The sequence below is a fragment of the Pseudochaenichthys georgianus genome, chromosome 6, assembly GCF_902827115.2.
Source record: "Pseudochaenichthys georgianus chromosome 6, fPseGeo1.2, whole genome shotgun sequence".
NCBI lineage: Eukaryota > Metazoa > Chordata > Actinopteri > Perciformes > Channichthyidae > Pseudochaenichthys > Pseudochaenichthys georgianus.
In genome coordinates this window covers 32224171-32246883 of record NC_047508.1, presented here as the reverse complement: position 1 = coordinate 32246883, position 22713 = coordinate 32224171, and the positions used below count along the sequence as shown (strand labels likewise).

At 40.8% G+C, this 22713-nt stretch overlaps 1 protein-coding gene across 1 annotated transcript; it reads right to left on the bottom strand.

Moving 5' to 3' along the window:
• Window positions 1-610: 610 nt before the first annotated feature.
• Window positions 611-20068, bottom strand: LOC117447668 (homeobox protein aristaless-like 4). The gene is made up of 4 exons (XM_034084483.1): window positions 19467-20068; window positions 9620-9933; window positions 4195-4323; window positions 611-3614 (listed from the first exon to the last, which is right to left on the bottom strand). Exons 1-4 carry the CDS (start codon window positions 19804-19806, stop codon window positions 3297-3299), a joined length of 1101 nt encoding a protein of 366 aa, XP_033940374.1. The 5' UTR covers window positions 19807-20068; the 3' UTR covers window positions 611-3296.
• Window positions 20069-22713: the final 2645 nt, after the last annotated feature.

Below are 22713 nucleotides of genomic sequence, written 5' to 3'. Positions count from 1 at the left end.
CCACACAGGCCCAGAGAAAATCCCTTCAACATGCCATCAAAACCGCAGAGAGGATCATCTGCCCCCCAGACACACTGCAGGAGGAACGCACAGGGCGTCCTCAGGGAGCGACGCCACCCAGCTCTCTCTCTGCTCAGGTGGAACAAGTCAGAATATGAACTAAGACAAAAAACAGGACGAGAGCATCCCCACAAAGCACGCTTTTTCCCAGACTGTCAGGCTGAGCATACAAGATTTACAGTAAATCTGCTTAATTCATTGTTTTGACCCGTTTTAAGCACCACTGACTGCAATGACGGCAGTGATGGAAAAGACAACAACTCCCATGATCCCACCTCAATGTCATGATTGCACTCTTAATGTATATCGTTGTAGTTTTCGTTGGGTTTGTTTTTTAAATTGTTGTGTATTTTTATTCAATCACAGTACTTTCAAAATGTTAAACTTCATAATGTATGAAATGCAGAAAGATGTTGAGTATTTGACACACAAATGTAACTTGGACAGTATATTGTGATGATCATGTATGACTTTAAAGGTTACAGTAGATAACTGAGAAAGTTGGAAAAGAAGAAGAGAAGAGATCTGAACTCATTCAAACATTGGAGATTCATTTATTTGGAAATCGCTTTAAAACCAAAATCAACAGAAACAGCAAGTTACTTCTGTACAGACACACGTCAGACACCTTACAGATGTTAATGAAACTGTTCATGGTGCTAGTATATGGACGGCCTTAGGAGACAATTCAAACATTAAAAAGGAAAACTCCAACACTGTAAGTGCAATAACTTATTGCAATGGCACATTATATATAGTCACAATCAGAAGTAGAAATACTTGATTAATATACAAAAAGCTGCTTAAAGCCATAAGAAAATTAGAAAGCAATTTCGACCTTGGTAAAAGTCCAGAGCAACTCTTAAGATTAACACACACAACTTATTTTACATTTCTTGGCAATATTACTGTAATACTTCAATGGTTTATCTCTGGAGGTCCATTATTTGACAAATAAGCAAAACAAATGTACACGCAAAAGAACAATATCATTTATATTCTCACAAAATTATAACTATGGATTTCAATTGCTTTATTTCAGTAGTATCAACACGGACGGAGCTGCAGAGGAGTGGAGCGCTGAGGGCCGGCCAGCCAGAAGACCAACTCCACAAAGTAGGAATCATTTATTTGACCACATCCTGTTTTTATCTTAAACATCTCTCTGATAATGTTTTTATTTTGAGTCGTCACATCGAACAAAGCCTTTATCAATTAATGGATTCAAATATTTCTTGGTTTCATTTTAATGGACTTCATTTTTTCAGATGATGCAATTTTTTTAATTCTGCTGATTCTGGAAATGATATTAACCGCATGAGCACTAATGTTATAATAACCATTGTGTTGTCACCAAATGTACTAACTGTTGACAGAAAAGAGCTTAATTTGAAGGCAACAACAATACATTTGATCACTGGATGATATAAGTTATCTAGAAAATAAAAAAAATCCTTTGAAAAAAAAGGAGGAACTGTAGAGCTGCAATAAAGGGGCTACAGAAAATGTATAAACAACAATATTTATAATAATTTTAAATAATCTTACAAGCAAAAAGGGCAAATGTTCTCTGGTTCCAACCTTTCACTTTGTGGCTGCTTTTTTTGGGGGGGGGGTGCAACAAAACAATATTTGAAGATGTCCCCTCGTGAATTTAATAGATTTGGATAAAATGTCATTATTCACTGTTTATCTGGCGTATTATAGACCAAACTGTCAATGGTTGAAATACCTACATTTAATCTATACTAATAATAGTCGTTGGACGCAATCCTAATCATGCATAAGGGCACTCGAATGTTAAAATGATCAACCGCCTCTGAGGAGCAGAACCAGACTCTCTTGCCATCATGCTGCCGGGGAAAGGAAACGGACACACAGAGATCAGCCAAAAGACTAATGAAGCCTGTCTCTAGCCTCAGCCTGCAGCCCAGCTCTGGTCACAAGCGTTTCCCTGCGGGGTAACGCACAGAGACACCCATGCAATCACGGGACATATCCACCACATTCCTGCAGCCCGGCTCTAAAGTCATCACATTACCTAAACATTGCAGAATGCCGTTGATGCAGACCTGCCGTCTCTGGCATGTGACGAATCTGTGAGCGAGCCACAAATCCAAGAGTCATCTCTGCTGAGCCCTCGTCTGAGCATGACTTGATTGTTACAGCGTATTGACCTGTGTGTGCAGTGTGTCCTCACTGTGATGTACTGCCGCTTACTTTGAGGCTAATTAAGTGTGTCTATTCCTGTTGGTGGCTGATTGAAGCTGGCATGGCTAGTTGGTGTTGAAGGCTGCTGCTGTGCGTTGCTGTGCCTCGTCTTCCAGTGGAGACGGTGTTTCCTGTAACCTGAGGCCCGGGCCTAGCAGGGGAACCTGTGCAGGCAGCCCTGGGGGAGGAAATGACACGTTGGTTTGAAACTGCTGCCAATCCAGTGCCTGCCCTCTTCCCAGAATAAATTGGCACAGGCCATGTCTGCTCTCACTCAGTTAGTCTCTGTTACCTTACTGCGTTCAACCTCTGTCCTTCTTTACAGGCAAATAAACTACCCGGTGGAGCCTGAGAAAACTTTTGAAGTTTCTTATAAACCAGTTATTGTATGCAATGGAAAGCGGCAGAAAGCTCTTAGCATCTTGGTGTTCATCTGAGCTTGGCCTTGTTTTTGAATGGCTTTTTAAAAACACAACTTCAGATATGTACTTGAACTCATTTATAAAAGTTATTATAAAGTATAACAAACAAAATGAGTGGGGCAGGATGGGTGGTATAAACAATAAGGAACTTAATAACATAAGCTTAGTTATTCATTTATAATACTGCAGATACGACTGGCTTTGGCACTGAATGTCTGTATTTTTATTAACAAATCCTGTAAACCATATTTATTATATTGCTTATTCTCAATTTCTGAATGATACCCAGTTTATCAGGGACTAAACCCCATATTTCAATGAGACCTGAGAAATCAAGGAATCAAGAATGAACACAAAGTCCTAGTAACATCTTCTGCATCACACCTCTGGATTTCTCTCACTTTCAGCATCTGCGGACTGTCACAGTTGTTATCTTGGATGCGTTGGCCGCTGTAATGGCCTCGGTTATCTCCACAGTCTCCCCCCTGTTCATTTGACCTGCGTTATCATTTAGTGCTCTCAGGAGAACTCCCTCCTCCCCCACGCTGATGGCTGCTCCAGAGAAGAGGGCCAATGGGGGCTGGGTGGACTTGGGCTGAGACATCATGTAGCCCAAGAGATGGCTGCACTGTGTTCCTTGGCCTTCATACGCAGCGCAGCTATGCTAGAAGACTTGCGGTCTGGATCAAGATTAAGATCATAGCCATTGATTCCCCCGCTCATCCCGGCCCCTCCAAAAAGGTTGCCCATATGCGTCTGTCCCATGTGGCTGCTCCCTGGACTGGGCACGCCCAGGAAGTCAGAGACGCCTCCAGGACCGTGAGGGTGAGGCGGCATGCAGGAGGGCACAGTGTCGCAAGGCACCACGCAACCTGACAATGGAGAGGCCCCGCTGCTGCCGATCCACGAAGGGTTCTGGATCTGGAGGGGAAGAGCAGGGATTATGATCAAGATCACATGTCAATTGGTCTTTTGGAGGGAAAAACTGAGAATCTGCATCTTTACCCATTTTCAGTAGCATTATAGCAAGTTTCATCTTAATGTTGAGCTACCCAGCACACAACTTTAATATTGTGGTTCATTCTGCTCTCATAGTGTTTCTGTCACTGTGTTCAATAGAAAAGCTCAATATACATCATCTGCTCGACACCAAAACACAGTTAGCAACTTTTGCAGGGTGAATGATGCTCAAGATGCTATTTTGCATTTATTGGCTATAGGGAGGAGACGACAGCATAGAGCTGCCTGTTGCGTAACTTGGGTTGTTTGGGTTGCAGACTTAGTAAATGGATTGGCTTCTCTAAGAAGTGAGATAATGTTGTGTCCTTTAGCAAGAGTCCAATATTATTCTCAAGAGGAACCAGTTAATATTGGACCAGATTACTAACAAATTTGCCGTATAAATGTAAAATATGATGCTTTTGTCAATGTTGTTTTCATAATTTGTTTCAGCTGCCTCTAGGTGGCCAGAAATATCTGTTATTTTGGGTTTAATTTGTACCTGAGCGTAGTTCTCGGGCCGGGTCAGTAGAGGCAGCTCGTAAGCAGTAGAGAAGTGAGTCCGGACTTGCTGCATCTGACCGTAACGCTCCCTCTTCCTCCACTTGGCTCTGCGATTCTGAAACCACACCTGCAAGAAAACAATCCAACAGTCAAAATTCAGACCGGCCACTACCAAACAATACTTTATCAAACATTAAACACATCTCTCATATCTCACATCATGTGCGAACACAAGTACTTTTTTCTATTTGCAGAGTCAAAGCTATCCTCAGCGAGACAAAGTAAGAGACTGAGCCACATAAAATAAAGATAGTGAAGCAAATAAGTTCTGCTGCACATGAAATTCCTTGCCCAGGTTTTAAGACTTGACGGGTCTTTAAAGTGCTATCCACATGGTGCAATTGATGTGAAAATGGTGCGTCTCCCCTGGTGCTGCATGGATCCGCTCCTCCCTTTGATACGCAGGCGTCTGCCTCCCTTCAGGCTGCCAGCGTCGACAGATCCACATCTGGGCCTGTAGCCATTCATAAATCACTCTGAGAGAGGTGTGCTCTCCCCCACATGTCAGCACAGTGGGATACAGTGGGGAATCCCTCTTCATAATCTATGAAACCAAAGTTCAACTTTTGACCAAGAATATTTTTTTTTTGTCCGTCTTTTGAGATTATAAAGTACTGGATGCGATTTATGAAGTATGTTGCTCTTCTGCAGAAGGTTGTGGGCTGCTTTCAGTACCTGCTGACAGACCAGGTGCAGGTATATTAAGAACATTGCTCCCTAACTGTGGAAGGCAGTGCATGAAAGCAGGGATAAATGGTGAAAGGAGTGAGACGAGATAAATTGTGTATCCCAAGAGAAACACACTGAAATATTTGTACTGCGGTCTCCGTATTCTCCATCCATGTAATGTCATTTACTATGCTCTTTTTTATGTGCACTCCGTATGTGCACACGTCATCTGTTGTACGCTGTCCTGAACGTTTATTGGGGGAGTTTGCATTTCTATGGTTTAAGTGGAGGGTTTCTTATGATGTCAAGAAGGTTAATCCTTTTGAGACAAATGTCCTGCTTTGACAGAAACAACAAAACAAAATAGATGTTACTAAGATGAAAAGGAGCCTCAGTGACATTATAAGCTTTTGGATAGATATCTATAGATATTTAACCAGCTTGCAAACAATGCATTTCTTTGCCATTTATTTAGTTTCCGTTATGCTTTGTGTCGAATGCTCTGTATTGTTTCAATTTCAGTTATTTATACAACTAAGTGGCCAAACATGACTGTTATGCTTTAGAGTTGCAAAAATCCTTATTAAATAATCTGTAGAGAACATTTTGAATTTTTAGCAAAAATGAACATTCGATTGTTCCAACCTCTGAAATATGAGTTTGCTGCTTTTTCCTTGAGGCCAGGAGCCCCTTTTATTTATATCCTCCTTTCCTTAGCATGCATCTCTACTGTTCCTTTATATAATAAGTCATATGTTTTTGCTAAGCTTTTTTTCTACAAAGTTTTCTCACAAACCTATAAAGGCGAATAGAGGAGCTAAGGGGGGTACTGGACGTCTCCACATGTTTATTTGTACGTATTTGTTGGTTGTCTGAATCTTATCCTCCCAAGAGGGAAAGGGAAACTTCTTCAAAGAGAAAAGAGAGAGCGATCCTGCCTCGACTCAGGGGTTTTAACTTGGGATTGTGGGTTGATTCCCAGCCCAATCAGCTTGTGGTTTTCACAGTCCTGACATCCAATTTCCCCTCAGTCAACCTCCTCAAATCCCCCCTCGTCGCTCTTTTTTCTCTCTCACCATTTCTCCCAATCAAGTTAAACACAATGGAGTCAAGTGACAAACATGAGCAATGTCGCACAAAGATATGATCCCATTTTGAGTTTCTCTTACTGAGCAGGAGAGAATTTTTATGAAATTGGATATTAACAACTTTAAGTGCCACAACATGCACACAAACCTCAATTTTCTTGACTGGAAGTAAATATTTAGCTGGGTCATGTTCAAAGGCAGTACCATATATCGCCTCCACAAAGCCGCTGACTGTTTTTGCAAGAAGGTGACGTAAAGAAATGTCGTCTGACTCGGACATTCCTCGGGTCAGCTGGTGAGATTAGAAGACAGCTCACGCCTGCAAAGTGGTAAACTGATATCCGAGGTTGTGACTGAACCCCAATGTCAAGGTGAGGTGTTGTTGCCCTTTGAATTATATCATATGTTTGGAGGGGGGTTCACAGTCTATGTGATGCTCCCTTGAGGATTTGGGGGTCTATTATTGTTTGAGGTTTAGTCATGTATTTCCTTTTGTTCTTCATCAGTAATGTGAGCTCATAACATCACAGGTTTCTAAATATAATCCTCAACACAAAGAGCCGTGTTGAGAGTGATCAATGCAAAACTCACCAACAGTTGTTTTAGTATTAGGAGGGTTTGATTTGTCAGAGGTGCACTTTTCTGGACGAATGTTATATCGGACTTCCTAAATACACCTCAGGAAGTGTATTTATTGTTTTGTATATTGTATTGTGTAGCTGATGGAGTATTTTTTATATTCAGTCTTTTAGGATTCTGAATTCAGTGGTTAGAGTTTTTTTTAAAGTTTCAAAGATCACCAGGAAATCAGTAAAAATAAAGTTGGATCATTAGCTCTATAGTGACATAGTGACTCAAATGAAATGGTAATACAGTATGAAAGGCACAAACTGTGGATAAAGTAAAATGTCGGTAAGATTCATGTACATTTACAAGTATTTAAAAGCTGCTCCACTCTTCTTTTTAATGAAAGTGTTATCAGTTACCGAGCTGTCTTCTTAATTGTGATGGACCGTGATAAACCAACTTTAATCCTTTACGCCTAACTCTTTGTCGTACTCCCACCTCTCTGTTGAAGCTCTTTCTCTCCCCCTCCAGCCCCTCCCCCAACACACCGCCGACCCTTCGCTCCATGTCTCTCTCCTCCCTCCTCCCTTTTAAGTCAGCGAGGGGAAGTGGGGATATTTGAAAGTGAGATGGGAGAATGTTCAAACTGGAGCTTGTTTTCATTTCATGTTTAATTTCCTGACGCCTAAGCCCTTGGCTTTCCGCAGCTAACCCCTCTGACCTTTGGGAGGCGTGCAGACGAGAGCAGCGGACCCAGCGCACATACACTCACAGAAAACACATGCATTTACCTTGTTATAAGATTCAAAGTCAGTCACTTACAAATGTGTTCTTTTAACGTGGACACTCACACACTTAATGGAGCCTTTTATAAACAAGGAAACAATGTTTGAGGTCATACATGGCCCTTGTCTTGGTTTCTGGTATACCGAGTGTGTCATGTTTCACAGAGGGTTTGCTCTACGTAGCTTTGCCTTTGAACAGCAGTCTGAATGAAGCTCAAGCCAAATAGTTTGGCAAGAAGATCATTCGAGGAACATTATGAAGTCAGATGTGTCCTCTGTGGCTCTGCGTCTCTTATTCCCCGACTTCTAAGTTCATTATAAAAGAAAGCCAGGATTTTTTTTCACAAGCAGAAATTAAATTAACACAAAATCATTGTTTTTCGCATAATATTAAATGCTGATGCACCCCAATTTGAAGCCCAAAAGGATATTTACCAACCGCAAACACTTACTGCTCTTCTTTATTTTATCTAGCGGACATCTGCAAGGAAGGTGGCTCAGAGCTCTTCGGAGCTCAAAGTGCTTGGCGGTGATACAGTAATTGCTAAAGACGTTGACAGCAAAAGGCAGCTTACAGAGCCATTAAAGAGCTTTATTTATGCTCCAGAGCCAGCAGGCGGAGAAAGAAAGGAAGAGGGGGAGAGGGAGGGCAGAGTGCACAACTCCAAAAGCAGCTTTGAAGTCCAGCCGTCTCACCTCATCTCTGTCCTCCAGGACCAAGGCGATTGATAGACTGCCTCCGCAGTCACTCAGACACAGTCTCCTTCTCGAAAGAAAGTAGGCAGTGTGGTGAAGTTCAGGTCTGAGGTTGAGAGCTAATTGTACTAAATAAACTAGTGGCAGCAAAAGTCACAGATGTGATTATGGAAAAATGCAGCCCGACTTTATGAACACATTTATCATCAAACTCAAGATGAAACTGTAGGACCTTGACACTGGCATTTTGGCAGAAAACATCTGTATTTGAATGGCTGTTGTTATGAAGATGAAAAGGATTCTCCAATCGCTTGCCAAGCTTCGAGTGCCCCTTGGTATTCAACAATTGGATATCCCTGGACTTTGTCTTGATAGACCTTCGGTTGAAATTGTGGGGTTTAGTCTTGATTGCGTACATATTTAGGTTCTGATTTTAAAAGTATGGGTCAAATCTCACAGTGACTCAACAGAGTCTGTTGTGGGCCTTTCATATGACGAAGTTAATTACATTCATCTGGGGAATAGATGGGTCTGTGTGAATGCAACATGAATGTACTTATTTTACTGTACCACTACGAGGACCAGACCAGGTTCTCTGTCCCTGACTATGTCTTGGTCCAGGCTGGGAAATTGAAAGTGGCATCTCAAAGTGTTTTTTACATCCTCGCCAATAGCTTTGATGACTCTTTTTTTTCTCTGCATGTGTTTTCCCCTCCCTGCCTGAAGAGTTGTGCGCCGGTGAAGTAGTTTGAACATTGTAGTGCTGGGGAGAAACCCTTGGCCTCTGACCTTTCAGCAGAGTCTGCAGCATGTAAGAGCTAAGAGCAGAATATTCCCTTACACCCATCCCACTCTGATCTACAACTGGCAGGCAGAAAGAGAGGAAGAACAATAGGCCTCGCTGTCTGCAGCTCTGAAGAATCTCTGTCAACATGCCAGTCTTAACTCTTCCAGCCCTCTTTGTCATTTCCCTGAGTGGTTATTAGCACGCAACATTAATTACTACAATCCTTCAACATAGCTCATGGAGACCGTCCTCTCAAGAAGGGACGGCACTATTTGTTGTTTAACCAAATGCCCCAAAATGACCATGTCCAAAGTGACAAAGCTCTTGAGGAGGAAGGAGGAAATCAGACCGTTAAACTGGGGCCGGGGTGGATGGACTTGTGAAACCGCGGTTTGTTTTTCAAGCATGATGCAGTTTGTCCTATTCCTCAACAACATGTGTTATGGTAATTATTGTAACCATGACAGCAAATCTCCTCTAAGCTTAACAAAGTAGTAACTTTTAACCCAAACCACCGTGTTTCCATGATTCTTATCAATGTGTGTTTGTGCCTAAACCTAACCAAAATGTAATCATAGCATTTTCACATCATCAACATTTAACAGATGTCTTCTAAAAGGTTATTTGGAATGATTATGTTTTCAGAAGATCAGAAACCTTCTCATTTAAGAGGACATATTTAAATGACATTTTTAGTTTTTGAACTTGGAGGACTTGTTGGCTTTAATCACTGCAGAAAGGAGTTTTTCACGTGTAACCTGATGTTCTCACCTGCACACGAGCCTCTGTCAGATCTGTCCTCAGTGCCAGCTGCTCGCGGGCATAAACATCTGGGTAGTGTGTCTTCTGGAAAACCTTCTCCAGCTCCTCCAGCTGGTAGCTGGTGAACGTGGTGCGATTGCGTCTCTTCTTGCCTTTGTTGCTCTCCACCTCACTTTTGTCCAGAGGGCTGGAAAAGTCAGATCCCGTCCGCTCGTTCAGCCCCTTCTCGCCCGGCGCCTTCAGGTTCAGGTAGCTGCCCTCCATCCCGGGAGAGTCGCCGCTTGGGGCTAACTCGGACTCTGTTAGGCCGCTGTTGTCTTTTCCTGTAAATATGAGATGAATAAATACTCAAAAAGAACGTGTGGAACGTTACAATCAAATGTCATTTGTTCTCTTATTTTTACACATGAAGTTTAGTTTACAAGTTTGACCATTGTTTGAAAAGAATTGCCTCACATTGGACTCTAACTGAAGGTGTGTGGTTTAAAAGTAGCGGCTTTAATGAATGGCGCTGTACGTTTGCCTTGTTGGAAATTAAGGATTTAGGGATCCTGGAGTTTGACCTTTGCTAGAAAATGAAAGTCAGGACATTCGGTCTCTGCTTCAAAAGTCTTGATCTATTCTGTATGGAGTACATCACTGATGAGCCCCTTTTAAGTGTTTGTGGATTGACAGTACTGCTCTGAAAGTTCAGACCAGACACTGGAGATGTGAAAGTTTAGTTGTGACATTGTTTCAAATACAAAATAAACCTTTGAGCAGTTTCAGTTGACGTGTGACTAATTCCAATCGTATGACTCGACCAAAACAACCGTTTCAGTTTTCTCAACAGTTTAAGTGTGGCTTCAGATGCAACACAAAACATATTTATTGTGTAATATTATTATTTTAAAACAAGCTATTAGAACCAACGTTTTTACAGCTGAAAGAATAAAGCCACATGTTGTCAGTAATAGTGCTATAATCATAGTTGCTACTCTATAATCAAACTCTTCAGCAGAGCCACCCGAATAAAACCGCGGTGCCTCACGTTGAAGCCAGGGAGTGTGTCTGCTCATCATCACATTACAACATCCCCACAAGATGACATTCACTTAAAGCTTACATCACCTCTGTTATGTCTTACTTTAAGGTTCAAACGCCCCGTCTGTTTGCAACAAGAAAATAAATGCCATTTCTGTTTGAAAGCTATGTCACTACACATTGGCGTGACCTGTGACACAACCCTTGAAGCCCTCTCCCTCACATCTCTCAATCACGCCACCTGAAACCCGAGCCACGCCAAAACCCGAGCCACGCCAAAACCCGAGCCACGCCAAAACCCGCTCCATCTCGAGCCGTGTATGGCGGGCCTTGTGTACGACTGCCTGTGCCCCGCAGCCTTGCCCCTGAGATGTAAACAAAATTGTGTTTGTCACCTTCAATTTCGAGAGTCCATTTTGTGACAGACCTTGCTCTGTTCCTGTCAACCCTTGCTAGCTTTTTTGTTTCCTTTTAGGAGATGAAGAAAGCTGTCCCTTCTCCTTCAATAAACAGCTGTATGAATAAATAAGCTGAAGGGGTCTGGTTGCGGGCCAGTGAGAACAGTGTGCTCTGTCAGTCTCTGTTTGCCTTTCCTGCGACTGGGCACTGGGAGCGCCTGTCCTAACTGTGTTGCTCCCAGACCAGCACATAATGGTCTTACATAAACACACTGCAATTATTGCGCAACAACAGCATTACTTTATTCTAAAAACATTTGTCGCTGACTTCTATCAAGTTGAGGATAATTAACTTAATAGTTAAGCATTTTACTTTGTCGCTTTGCATTTTTGTTAAGAGTGATGTCAGTAATGTTCTGCTGTCACTCTCAGCGAAACGCAGCGAGGGAAAGAGAGCTGACACCTTGTGGCGCTGGTGACTCTCAGAGCCAAGTGAGTTAGTGGTTAGTAAGACGACTGAATAGTTTTAGAGTGAGGAAGCTAGGCGGTGGCTGTGCCTGTTTGTTTTCATGGATTATACGCCTTTGGCTATGTGTTCCACAATGGGATGTCAATAGTCATCCTCTCGATACCGCAGCAGCCCCCCCCCTGCTCTCCGGCTCAGACTTGCCCCGATAGAGACGCTAATGGAACAACACAGCTCGCCCAGCTGGAGTTCATGACCTCATATCATTGTGGCCCACCTGTCAGACCCTCTTACAGTCTCCACGCAGGCAGATGTACTGACATCACCTTACCCCTGCACTGGCCTCTAATGCTGGAGCACCGTGCACTATTTTCTTTTCACCCCTGGGCAGGAGCATGCAATGTTAAGAAATAATACAGGTCAACTCCAGGTTCCTGCTTTGCATGTGCATCTGGGAGAGAAAATGCAGTCATGCCCCTGAGCAAGGCATATATCCTGTAGGGGGAGGATGGTGGGATAGATGTTGCAAAGGTTTGAAGTTGGAACCTGCATTGTTACGTTTAATGGAATTGTTTGACATTTAAGGAAATACACTTGGATGGATGAGAATAGTTATACCACTTTAATGTTAGTACAGTGAATATGAAAGCTACTTTGAGCAACTGTTTAGTGTTTACTAGCTTAGCATCAATAGCTGACAATTTCCAATGTTGTCATTATGTGACTTTATTTCGATTTAGAAAAAAAGTTAACCCACAATAAAAATTGTAACGAAGTTCTATCAACAAGACATAAATTATTAATTGGTGAGTTTTAGAGGTACTGGTAGTCAGAATTTGTAATAGTCACAGCATTTCCCCCAGTTTCCAGTCTTTGTTCTAAGCTAAGCAGCTTCATACATTATCAAGAGTGGTTTCAAAAGTCTAAACTTTTTCTTTATGGTTCTCAGTCTTCACCACAGACTTCACCACAATGAAGAATCTACTTTGCTCTAATCAACATCTTTCCTAGTACTCCAAAATCTATCTTTCTCTGTCACGCTAACAACACAGCCACAAACATCTTCCAGTAACTCGCATGCTGAGCTGTCTTTTCTGCACGCTGTTCTGGAAAACATAGCCATCACACACTTTCTTTTGGAGCCAGGATTCCACTGCATTGGCTCCATTGTTTGGCATTCAGAGGAATGTGTTTTTGACTGTTCTAATTTCAGTATTCGTCAATGTACTGTATATATAAATGCAGCGAATGCCACTGGCTGATCCTGCAATTTGCCAAAGTTACTCTGTGACAAGCTGCAGACCTCTTCAGTTAGCCGAGGTCAGATGTTTACTAGGATCAGCAATTTAATCACTGCTGAAAACAGAGAGAAAACATCAAAGTGTAATTTAACTGGTTGTAAAGCAACAGGGCACCCTCTCAGTTTTTATGGAATGGGACGGGGAGGGTCAAGTGAAGCCAAATAAAAGAAACACTATAAATTAGTAACCTGGGGAAGGGTTAATGACCAAACACTAAATAGGGAAGGGAATGCTTTTAAACAGAGTGCTCCAAAATGTTCTCTCAAAACACTGGAGGCTGGCAGGAGTCTGTCACTATGGCTCTCCACTTATCACACCTTTATATGGAGCAAATAAAGTCAAATATTGGCTTTGGTGGCAAATCAATTTTATATCCATTTCTGGTTCGCAGACACGCTTAGGGCTGGATTATTTTTCCCGGAGCACAGTCCTGCTGTTGACTGTTGTTTCCTCAGAGAAAGGGAGGCTCCCAGATGTTCCTGAGGAGAGATCTATGCCAGCGGCTCACGCAGGAATGCCGATTCCCTGGGAAAACAAAAAATCTCTCTGCTCAGCCTCAGCTCCTGAAATATTGACACGATCATGACCTCACTACTGTCAGAATACCTTGGTATATCTGTCACTGTCTCATATCAAATAGCTCAAAATAGTTTGAGATTCGTTTTTTTTATGGAAGGGAAAACAAACTTGTAAAGCGTCTTGATAAAATTCTAAATTGATAAAAGCTTTCATTTTAAAAGTTGTTAAGTGTTTGCAACTAGATGCATGCCAAAATGAATACATTTCATATTTCAAGGAGTTTGTCCTTGAAATATGACTTTTATTTTAACTGTCCTAAGAAAAAACATTAACCTTTTAAGGTGGGGATACAATTTAATTATTACTATCATTATTATTATTTCTAATATATAATAATATAGCTTAAATGCGGTGTTAAACATTAAATACAAAAAGGGGCATCAAATTACTGGAATGAAGAAATGAGAATGACAAGGACTTGAAATCAAACTAATTATACATTATGTAATTAACCACGTGTCAGTCTCTCCCTGTCTGTTTTCATGAAATGGTTCCATGACCACATTCATATTGTCTTGAATCCCAGATTTATGAGGTATTTATGTCTCTTTTCTTCATGGAGAAGCATAAAGAAAGTTTGTGGTGAAGGAGGTTTCACACAATTACATGTTACTTGTTAGACGCTTTTATCCAAAGCGACTTACATACTCAATACTGTGGGCAATCCCCACAAAAGCAATTTGGGGTGAAGTGTCTCAGGGACACAACAACATGCTGACTGCAGTGGGGTTTGAACCTGTGACCCCCTGATCCGAACACCAACGCATGCTATTCCACTGCGCCACACGCACAATGATGACTTGGGTTACTTTTCACCCCTTGCTTTAATTAGAAACAAGCTAAATGTGCCGTTTCCCTCTGCTGAAAGCAAGCTGAAAAGCAAGCTGAAAAAGAGAACTTGTAGTGATGGACCAAAAAGGGATTATAATGCTTCTGTGTTGCCCAATTGTTTCTAGTATTGTCTGTCATAGTTGGCTTTTTAGAGTTCACATTTCGTGACAAAAGGTCAAATGTGTTTTTTTGTCCATATAACATACTGTGTGACCAAACGTTTGCATTATTCAAGAACTCCTGCAGAGGTCAGATTAGGTCATTTATAAGAATCTAGGAAGGAAAGGTAAAGAACCAGCGCTAGCCTCAACATGAAATGAACAGGACAAAATGTGCGCCAGCTGGTTAAAGTTTCCAAAGCGTCTCTTAAATCTGGCCTGCATGCAGTTCTCAGGTAGGGTATGAGAGACATATTTTTGAGTGGAAATATGAGGCGTTTTAAGACTTAAATGTATTTTAATTCAGTGGAAGTCAGGTTTGTTGCAGCTCACACATTTGTACAAACCCTTACATTTACACAAGCCAGAATTCATCTTTGCAAGCTTTCTCATTATATATTCAAATGTATTCTGGTTCACAGACTCTCGCGGCATGATCACAGGTGTCATTCAGACTTTAACATGGATACAATGTGTTAGTCATCAGTACATGCATATCCTGTGACATCACTTCCCCAAGCTATTTAACATGTAGAGTACTGTATTTTGACAGGAGGCTTTTCATTGGCTGCCAGGACTTTTTGTGTGTCTTGTTTTGGTTTTCATATGCAGAGAAAATTGTTTTACATATCACAGGATGCTTCAAATCCTGCTGAAGGGAGGAGGGGTTATTTAAAACTTCAAAAATGGACAAAGCTGTATGTTATAAATGTTATTTTGTAAGAAGACAGAGGATGAGACAAACAGCCTTTAGTGAACCCCAGTGCTTCCACAAACATTGCATTGTACATCAGCAATGCAGAGCTCAACCTCAGTGTCAACTACAGGCCTGAAAGCACCATTATCTCTACTTTTCAGATGTTTCCCTAGATGCCCTTACGTTCTTTCAAATTAATAAAGAAAATGTAATAATATTTTCATTATATGTTAGTGTTTACAAAACTAGGGTCTGTGGCAGAAAGCAATAATGGTTTAAATGATGAAGCAAAAAAGACTATTTCAGGCAATGAATGTCAGAGCGATATATTTCAGTAAAGCACTTTAGCTTGTAAACAGTTACTCCCACACGTGTGCGACACCATCTCATTTCTTCCGAGGCCCTCAAATCATTACCCAATCTCGATGTCCATTTCTGACACATTGCTTATTTATACTAGGTATTGTTGAGACAGGGTTATGTAAACCAGCCCCACTTTGTCATCTCAGGGACCCATATGGCTTTTGAGATCTGATGTTTGGGGAGTATGAATAATAACTATAGGAGCCAGTAATCCGCATCTGCCTCAGATTAATGCAGAGCTCTCCTGCAGGGCTGACCTGCATTCCTCAGCTCTCGATCAGCTCCGGGGGTTTTATTTCATTCATCGCTGTGTGAGCAGGTAGACGACTCCATCCCTGCTGTCGCCGTGGGACAGTCCCTGATTAAAATGTACTGACAGAAACAAACCTGCCAACCTGAGCCACTACTGTGCAGAAATACGTTCATTCACTCTCTCATAGTCATTTAAAAGTTAGGCAGTAATCTGCACAAAACTACATCAATATTGCAAAATAATAGGTGATCTTAGAGATCCAAAATATCTTAATATGTATTTTGGAATCACTTTTAAGCCCTTAGATTTAAAACTGTTTTTCTACAGCTGAATCACTTTGACAAATCAGGAAAAAAAAGTGTTTTTTAAGAAACCATTTGAAAAAAAGTGTTCAAGTGTTCTAAATTAAGTGTGAAAATAAGGTGTGATGCAGCATATGCCAAAAATACATCAAGTAACTAATAAATGTAATTCACTTATTCATGCTTTTCTTATCTTTGCGTGCTATTTATTGTAAAAGTTAACACATTAGACGTTTCACCATATATCTGAAACATTTTTTTTAATTATTTGCTCCTTTTTGGTGTACCCGAACACTTGTGACATCTATCAGAATGACTCTAAAAGTTGTGTTGCCGTGTAAACAGTTTTACAAGTTGCCACACAGAAAACTCCCTTTGGGGTGACTTTTGTCATCATGATGGAGATAAAGCGTCAAGCATTGAGCAATATATCTCCCATTGCGGACCACACATAACAGCAAAAGCCTGTTGACGCGGGTTTGGCAAAAGCCCAAAGCATCTTCCCCAGAGCCACGATGCCTTCATCTGGCTGCAACATTTTGCAATGATAACACTGCAGAGCTCTCCTCGAGGTATAGGCATGTTGCATTTAATGGTGGTGTTTAAATGGTTGCAATGCACTTGCCAAATCCACTCACTTTAGTGCAGGGGGGCTGCAGTGTGGAGGAATGGCTCTTCAACTCCAGAAAAGTGACAGTTCAGCTTTAAATAAAGAGTGACTCCAGTTGTTTCTCAGGAAAACAGATTACTTTGCACTTCTGATGTATTTTGGCAAAGTGTGGAACTGGCTACTGCGTGAAAAAAAAAGTTATTCTGCAGGGTTATTTATAATTGGTCCCTCTGAGCAGTGTTAGGGCAGTTTAGTTTTATTGGTTACATCTAACTCTTAAATAAACTTCTATACATCAAGAATGTAGTGTTTTTAATTTGTTGGGGCTTAGCTTTTTTTAATAAGCTACTTTTTTTATTAACATGTTTTTTTCCACTACGAATCACTGTTGATTCAAATGTATATTTAAAGGTTGGTTACAGCACGAGTGACGATGCACATCACATTTCGGCCACGATCACAACAGATGTTTTCTTACGTTACATCCGCATCATGACAAACATCTGGACCTGAAATGTATATTGGCGCCAACGGTCTACGCTGTTCAAAATATTATTTTTAATGTAGTTTTTCAAGTTAGATATATTGTAAAAAAACCACACTATTATTTATAGTAAATGTGCATAAACTCACTTTTTATTGTTGTTAATCGGTCCTCTCTTGTGGGTCTGTTGTCACACAGTCTACTTCGTCTGCTCAATAAAATACTTTTATTTTCTGTTTATGCCCTCGCTTCTCATAAAAAGGACAGTAAATTGATTATTTTCTTTAAACAGTTCTGCATTTGCAGTGCTACAGATCGTCGCCCGACATAAGGCTGAAAAGCTTTCGTTTTAAATGAATACCTCGGGACGTCCAAGCACTCTAAACGCTCACTTTAAATGTTTAAATTCGTAACTTTCTTTTATTATGAATGATGGACACATTGAGAGTTCTTGGCCTATAAATATATATATTTATTCAAATAAATGTTTGTTTCCGAATAGCTTAGCCCGTCATTAGTTTATTAATTTATCATTTCAAACAGGGGTGGGGAACCTCCGGCCCCCGGGCCGTATACGGCCCGCGAGACCATTTGGTACGGCCCTCGGGGTAGTTTATAAACACACGCAAAAAAAAAAAAAAATTAAAGAAATCTAGACCGCAAAAAAATTAAACAAGCGAGTGCCTGTTTTTCCTGGCCAAGGTCAGGGTCCTTGAACATAACAGGAGCCTAACGTGTCATCATGTGGTATATGTCTCGTCTGACAGGGGTGCAGTTCTGACGGAGAGCACCAGAACGCCACTCCGGCACTTCCACAAATGTCAGTACCCATAAGGAGCCGTACACATGCCGCAGTTTTTGCGTGGCTGTGTTTTTAGTTGAAAGCCCAGTGGCGATCTGTTCATCCGTCATCCTGATCAGACAGTCAATAACTTTGTTGTTATTAGCATCTGGTTAGCTAGCTATGCTAACGAATATAGCTTTTTCTACAACCAGGGAGGTAAAGGCACATCTTTATATGATCATTAGTTATACAAAAATAAGAAAATAAAGTAAACGGGTATAAAATACTATATGACAGTAAAGTAATAACTAAAGATAATTCAGTAAAGAATACAGTTTGAAAGGAGAGTGATTTGTAAAATATCCATAAATAAAAAGAAATCTGCTTACAGTTCTGTTTATGGGTGTTGAGAGATCCATAGATCTCCTCATGTTGCTCTCAAAGTGCACCAGATTGATGCTTTTAACTTCAATATTTAAAAGAAAATGTGGGTTCCCCCCGCCCCACTTAAATCATGTTCACATGGATAGGAAACTAAATACATTTGCACACATCTTGTGTCCAATATCTTTCTGTTTTGGTGGTCATGCCACAACCGTGCACGTGCATGCATTCTGACATTTTTGTGATTTTAGTATTTTTAAGCAGAGGTCAATCATTTGTACGGCCTTCGGAGGATGTTGAAAAAATTGAAATGGCCCTTGAGAGGAAAAAGGTTCCCCACCCCTGATTTAAAAATTAACTTCTGCAAAAAAATTAAAAACGCAAAAGCCTACTTCGCATAAAAAAATCGAACTAAAATAGTAATTTTTTCCCTAATAGAGATTGTATTATTGTGTACGTGCGTCTCTGCTCGTTCCTCGCTGACTTCTGAATATTAGAATAATTCATGACCTGCCTGTATTTGTCAGTGATGAAATTAGTTTAGCTTTCTCTGGACTAAAACAAACTGCAGCATGCAGGCCATGGAGATCAGAGCCCTGATGCTGCGGCTTTAGGGTGAAATTATAAACTTCTATGTGCATACGTCATGATCAGAAAAGATAAATGGGAAAACATCGATTAAAAAAAGTTTAAAGAGCTTCCTTAGTTTGCAGGACACATCTAAGAAATGATTTGCTTTTATAACGTGACATTTAAAGCCCAGTTTGGAATCACAGGGTAGGAAATCTTACTTTCCCTGGAATATGTTTCAAATATATTTGTGTGACTAAATCGATTGTGTCTATTAATGACTAGTTATTCCAAGCAAATGTTATCTGAATTTCGAAAGGTTGTGTATTGCAAATGGTGGACAAGGGGTATTGTTTTCTTGTTTTAGCTCAAAGTTGCCATCGGTAGTTTTTAAATAAAACGTAACTCAAGTTAGCCTATATGATGTGATTTTTTAACAAGTTGTGTTCAGTTTGTTTATGTAAGTCCTGGTGGGTTTACCCTCTCCTCCTCTCTGCTTTTCGCTCACACATAATTACCTTCACGTTCAATATTTCACACTACAGTCCGTTTCCATTAAACCTGCCAATCTCCCCTTTCCCCCCACATTTCCGTGAACCTGATCTCGATATGTTGCCTCAGTTTAAATTCAGTGTTTGTCTCATGGCACTCACCATAGCAGGGGATGAGGCTCCCGTTGTGTCCGCTGTCCGCGTGCAGCTTGCTTCCTTCGGGCGGAGTTTTGCAGCTCGGTCTCTGCAGGAAGAGCTGGTATTTGTTGAAGCTGCCCTCCTCCGAGCCGTCCAGAGACTGGCACTCGGTCTGGAAAGGACTGCGGGACTTCTCTCCGTAAACCTGTCCTTTCCCTGGGATGAACGTGGGGCTGTATTTGGTCTCAGAGCTCGGGAAAGTCCTGAACGGGTTCGCCTGGTGATCCCTACCCTGCGGAGTGGACGCGCTATAATATGAATCCATAGATGTCATATCGCAGTATGAGACGCACGCTGCGTTCATACCTAAAAAGTTAATTAAAAAAAAAAAATCCTCACGGTTCGTCTCTCCCTCCCCTTCGGTATAGACGGCAGATATTCTCTTCCCAAATACTCATGCACTGGCAAACTCACACTGACGCGCTCATACACACACACTCTCACGCTGCCGCATCTGGGACTGGTTAAAAAATGAATCAGACGTTTTCCAGAGACTGCAGACTGAACAAATGCTAAAAGCCCCCTGAAGGTTTGTCGGGGTAAATAGAAATGCCTTGCTCAAGCTGATGCCGCCTCAGTAGCCTACAGTGAATCTGACACACACACACACACACACACACACACACACACACACGCACACGCACCACTCCACACACATCTGAAGTATAGGCCCACAGCGAGCTCCAGTCTGCGCTATTATGCAGCCTGCAGAAATGGGAGGTCAAGCTAAGAAGGGGCAAAGCTTTTTTGGTAAACACGCGGGAGACACAACACATGACATTAATGCAATTAGAGGATGAATATAACTGCTTTGATTCCGACTGATGCATGGCTGAACACAGCAACCTTTGACTGCTCTTTGTATCAAACTTTAAAGCATACAAAAAAGTTGTTTCCATCTGTCACGAGAGCCACGATTCGTTATGTGTTAAATCCAATGCCTCCTGCATGCAGAAATAATAGGATCAAGCCGGGAAATTATGCCCAATAACAGTGCTTAAAGTAAACCACGTATATTAGGCCACTTGAATATTTTCTTTGTGGATGTGCTTTAGTGAGCCAAATTAAACCAAACAACGTTAACCGTTTGACATTAAGTGCGAAGTATATGTCAGTGCGGATATATCCACTTATAGTGATGGACAATTAGAGCCCATCAACGAAAACAACTTTGAGTCGTGCAATCTAAGAAATTGCCCACTTCTTAATATTAAATTAATTATAATCCATTAGGCCTATGATGCTCATTAAGGCATTTCGCTTCGTGCACTTTCACAATTTGGTAAGACGACTTCGCGCCAGCACTTTGCTGTTTCTTGGCATGCATACATCTGAATTAAAGCCATTTTAGGAAACAAGAGATCGTTATGCCTGTTGAAAGGTGAATTGGACAAATAACCTCAAGTCAAGTCCGTAATACATTTTCTCTTGAAGCCATTTTCGAGGTTCATAAATGACGAAACATTTGGAAAATATATCATAATTCTGACATTATACATGCTTTATTATTAGTTTAGTTATATGTTTCTGATTAACACCATGTTAAATGCAGTTCATTATTATTGCATCTAAATAATTAAGCACCACGTTAATTATTGTTATCAGTATTCTTTTTATTCTTTTAAATTGCCTGACTTATATTATAAATGGTTGAAACGAAATATTTCTTAACTTTGTTTGATCTGCGGCTCTCAGGCCTAGTTTAATTGAGTATCCACGCCGCGGACATTTCACTCCGCCCACGCTCTCTCTTTCTCTCTCTCTCTCTCTCTCTCTCTCTCTCTCTCTCCCCCGTTCTTATCTTCCGGTATAATTAACTAATTCATATGACTCGAGACATAACTCATGTCTTGTCTCTGTTACACAACATTGTATCGGCCACATATGCAATCCAACATAACCCAGATTTCTTAAATATATAAAATAAAATATAACTAACTTTGAAAAATCAAAGCTCTATTTAAAGCTCTATTTATTTTTCACTTTTACAAAACCTCTTTAAGCACCTATTAAGTTCAAATGAGATCGTTATAAATACAAAATTAATAAACAATTTACTGGTTTGGGCCTCGTGCATGTATTGTGAAGTCTTGTTCACCACCGGCACCTCTCTCGCTGTGCAGGTATTCATTAACGAGATTTACAACTATTATTCATTGGTTTATTAGAAAATGTCTCAGGAGAGCTTTTTCCAGTGTAACGTAATGAGTCTAACTTTGGCTGAGATACAGGCCCATGTTTTTTTTAAATATGAGGAGCTGTTTTTATTTATTCTTGGTGTTTTTGCTCTTATTGCTGATGTTTATTGCAGTCTAAACTAACACATTTTTCATTATTTATGCATTCTTTCTGTGTAGATAAGTTTAGCTTTTTTGACTTTGACTTTATTATCTTCACTTCAATATCATAATTTATTTGTGATTGACACAACAAACTAAGACATGTCTCTCTCTTTGTTAGTTTAATCTGTGTATTTGTACAAGGACTTAAGTACAAATATATATTAGCTTTCACAAAAAGCAAATTGATGTTGCCTTGATTTATAAATAATCCATCTGTGTTGTTAGATTTATTCAGATTTTAATTTGAGCACAAAAAAAATCAGCTTTCCAGATTTCATCCAATAATTGGTATATAAATGATGAGATTTAGTTATACTTCATTTAGCTAACATTAGGACATTTCAGTAGACCCATACTTTGCACAAGCATTTATGAGAACATTTGCCTTCAAATTAGAATTTTTTTTTCCTCCTCAAAAGTTAACAATCCTGCAGGAATAGCATTTTGAGATAAAGTGCCACGTTAAAGAGAAAGTCAACGGTTGTCACACAAAGAATCAGTAATGACAGACTTGTGCTCTGAGCGCAGCGTATACATGCAGGCCTCCCTTAATATAAACCACTCCACTGCTACAGGCTGAAGTCTCAGCTGTCACAGATATACATCACTCATGCGTGACATTCTCGCTAAAAGGTTTCCCGTTAATGACGGCTTGTCTATTTAACTTCCAGCAGGATCCATGTCCAGGTATTGGCTGCTGAGAGGACGGGCAGCTCGGAGCCTCCGGGGTTTATGTTGGCATCGGCCTCGTGTGTATCAGCAACAGAGACCCTGCACCTCCTCCGGCGTTCGGTCTCTCTATAAGAGGCGTGGCGGAGAGGGTAATGGGCTGGAGAAAGTGCTCTAGGTTAGACTTTGTATCTCAGCCA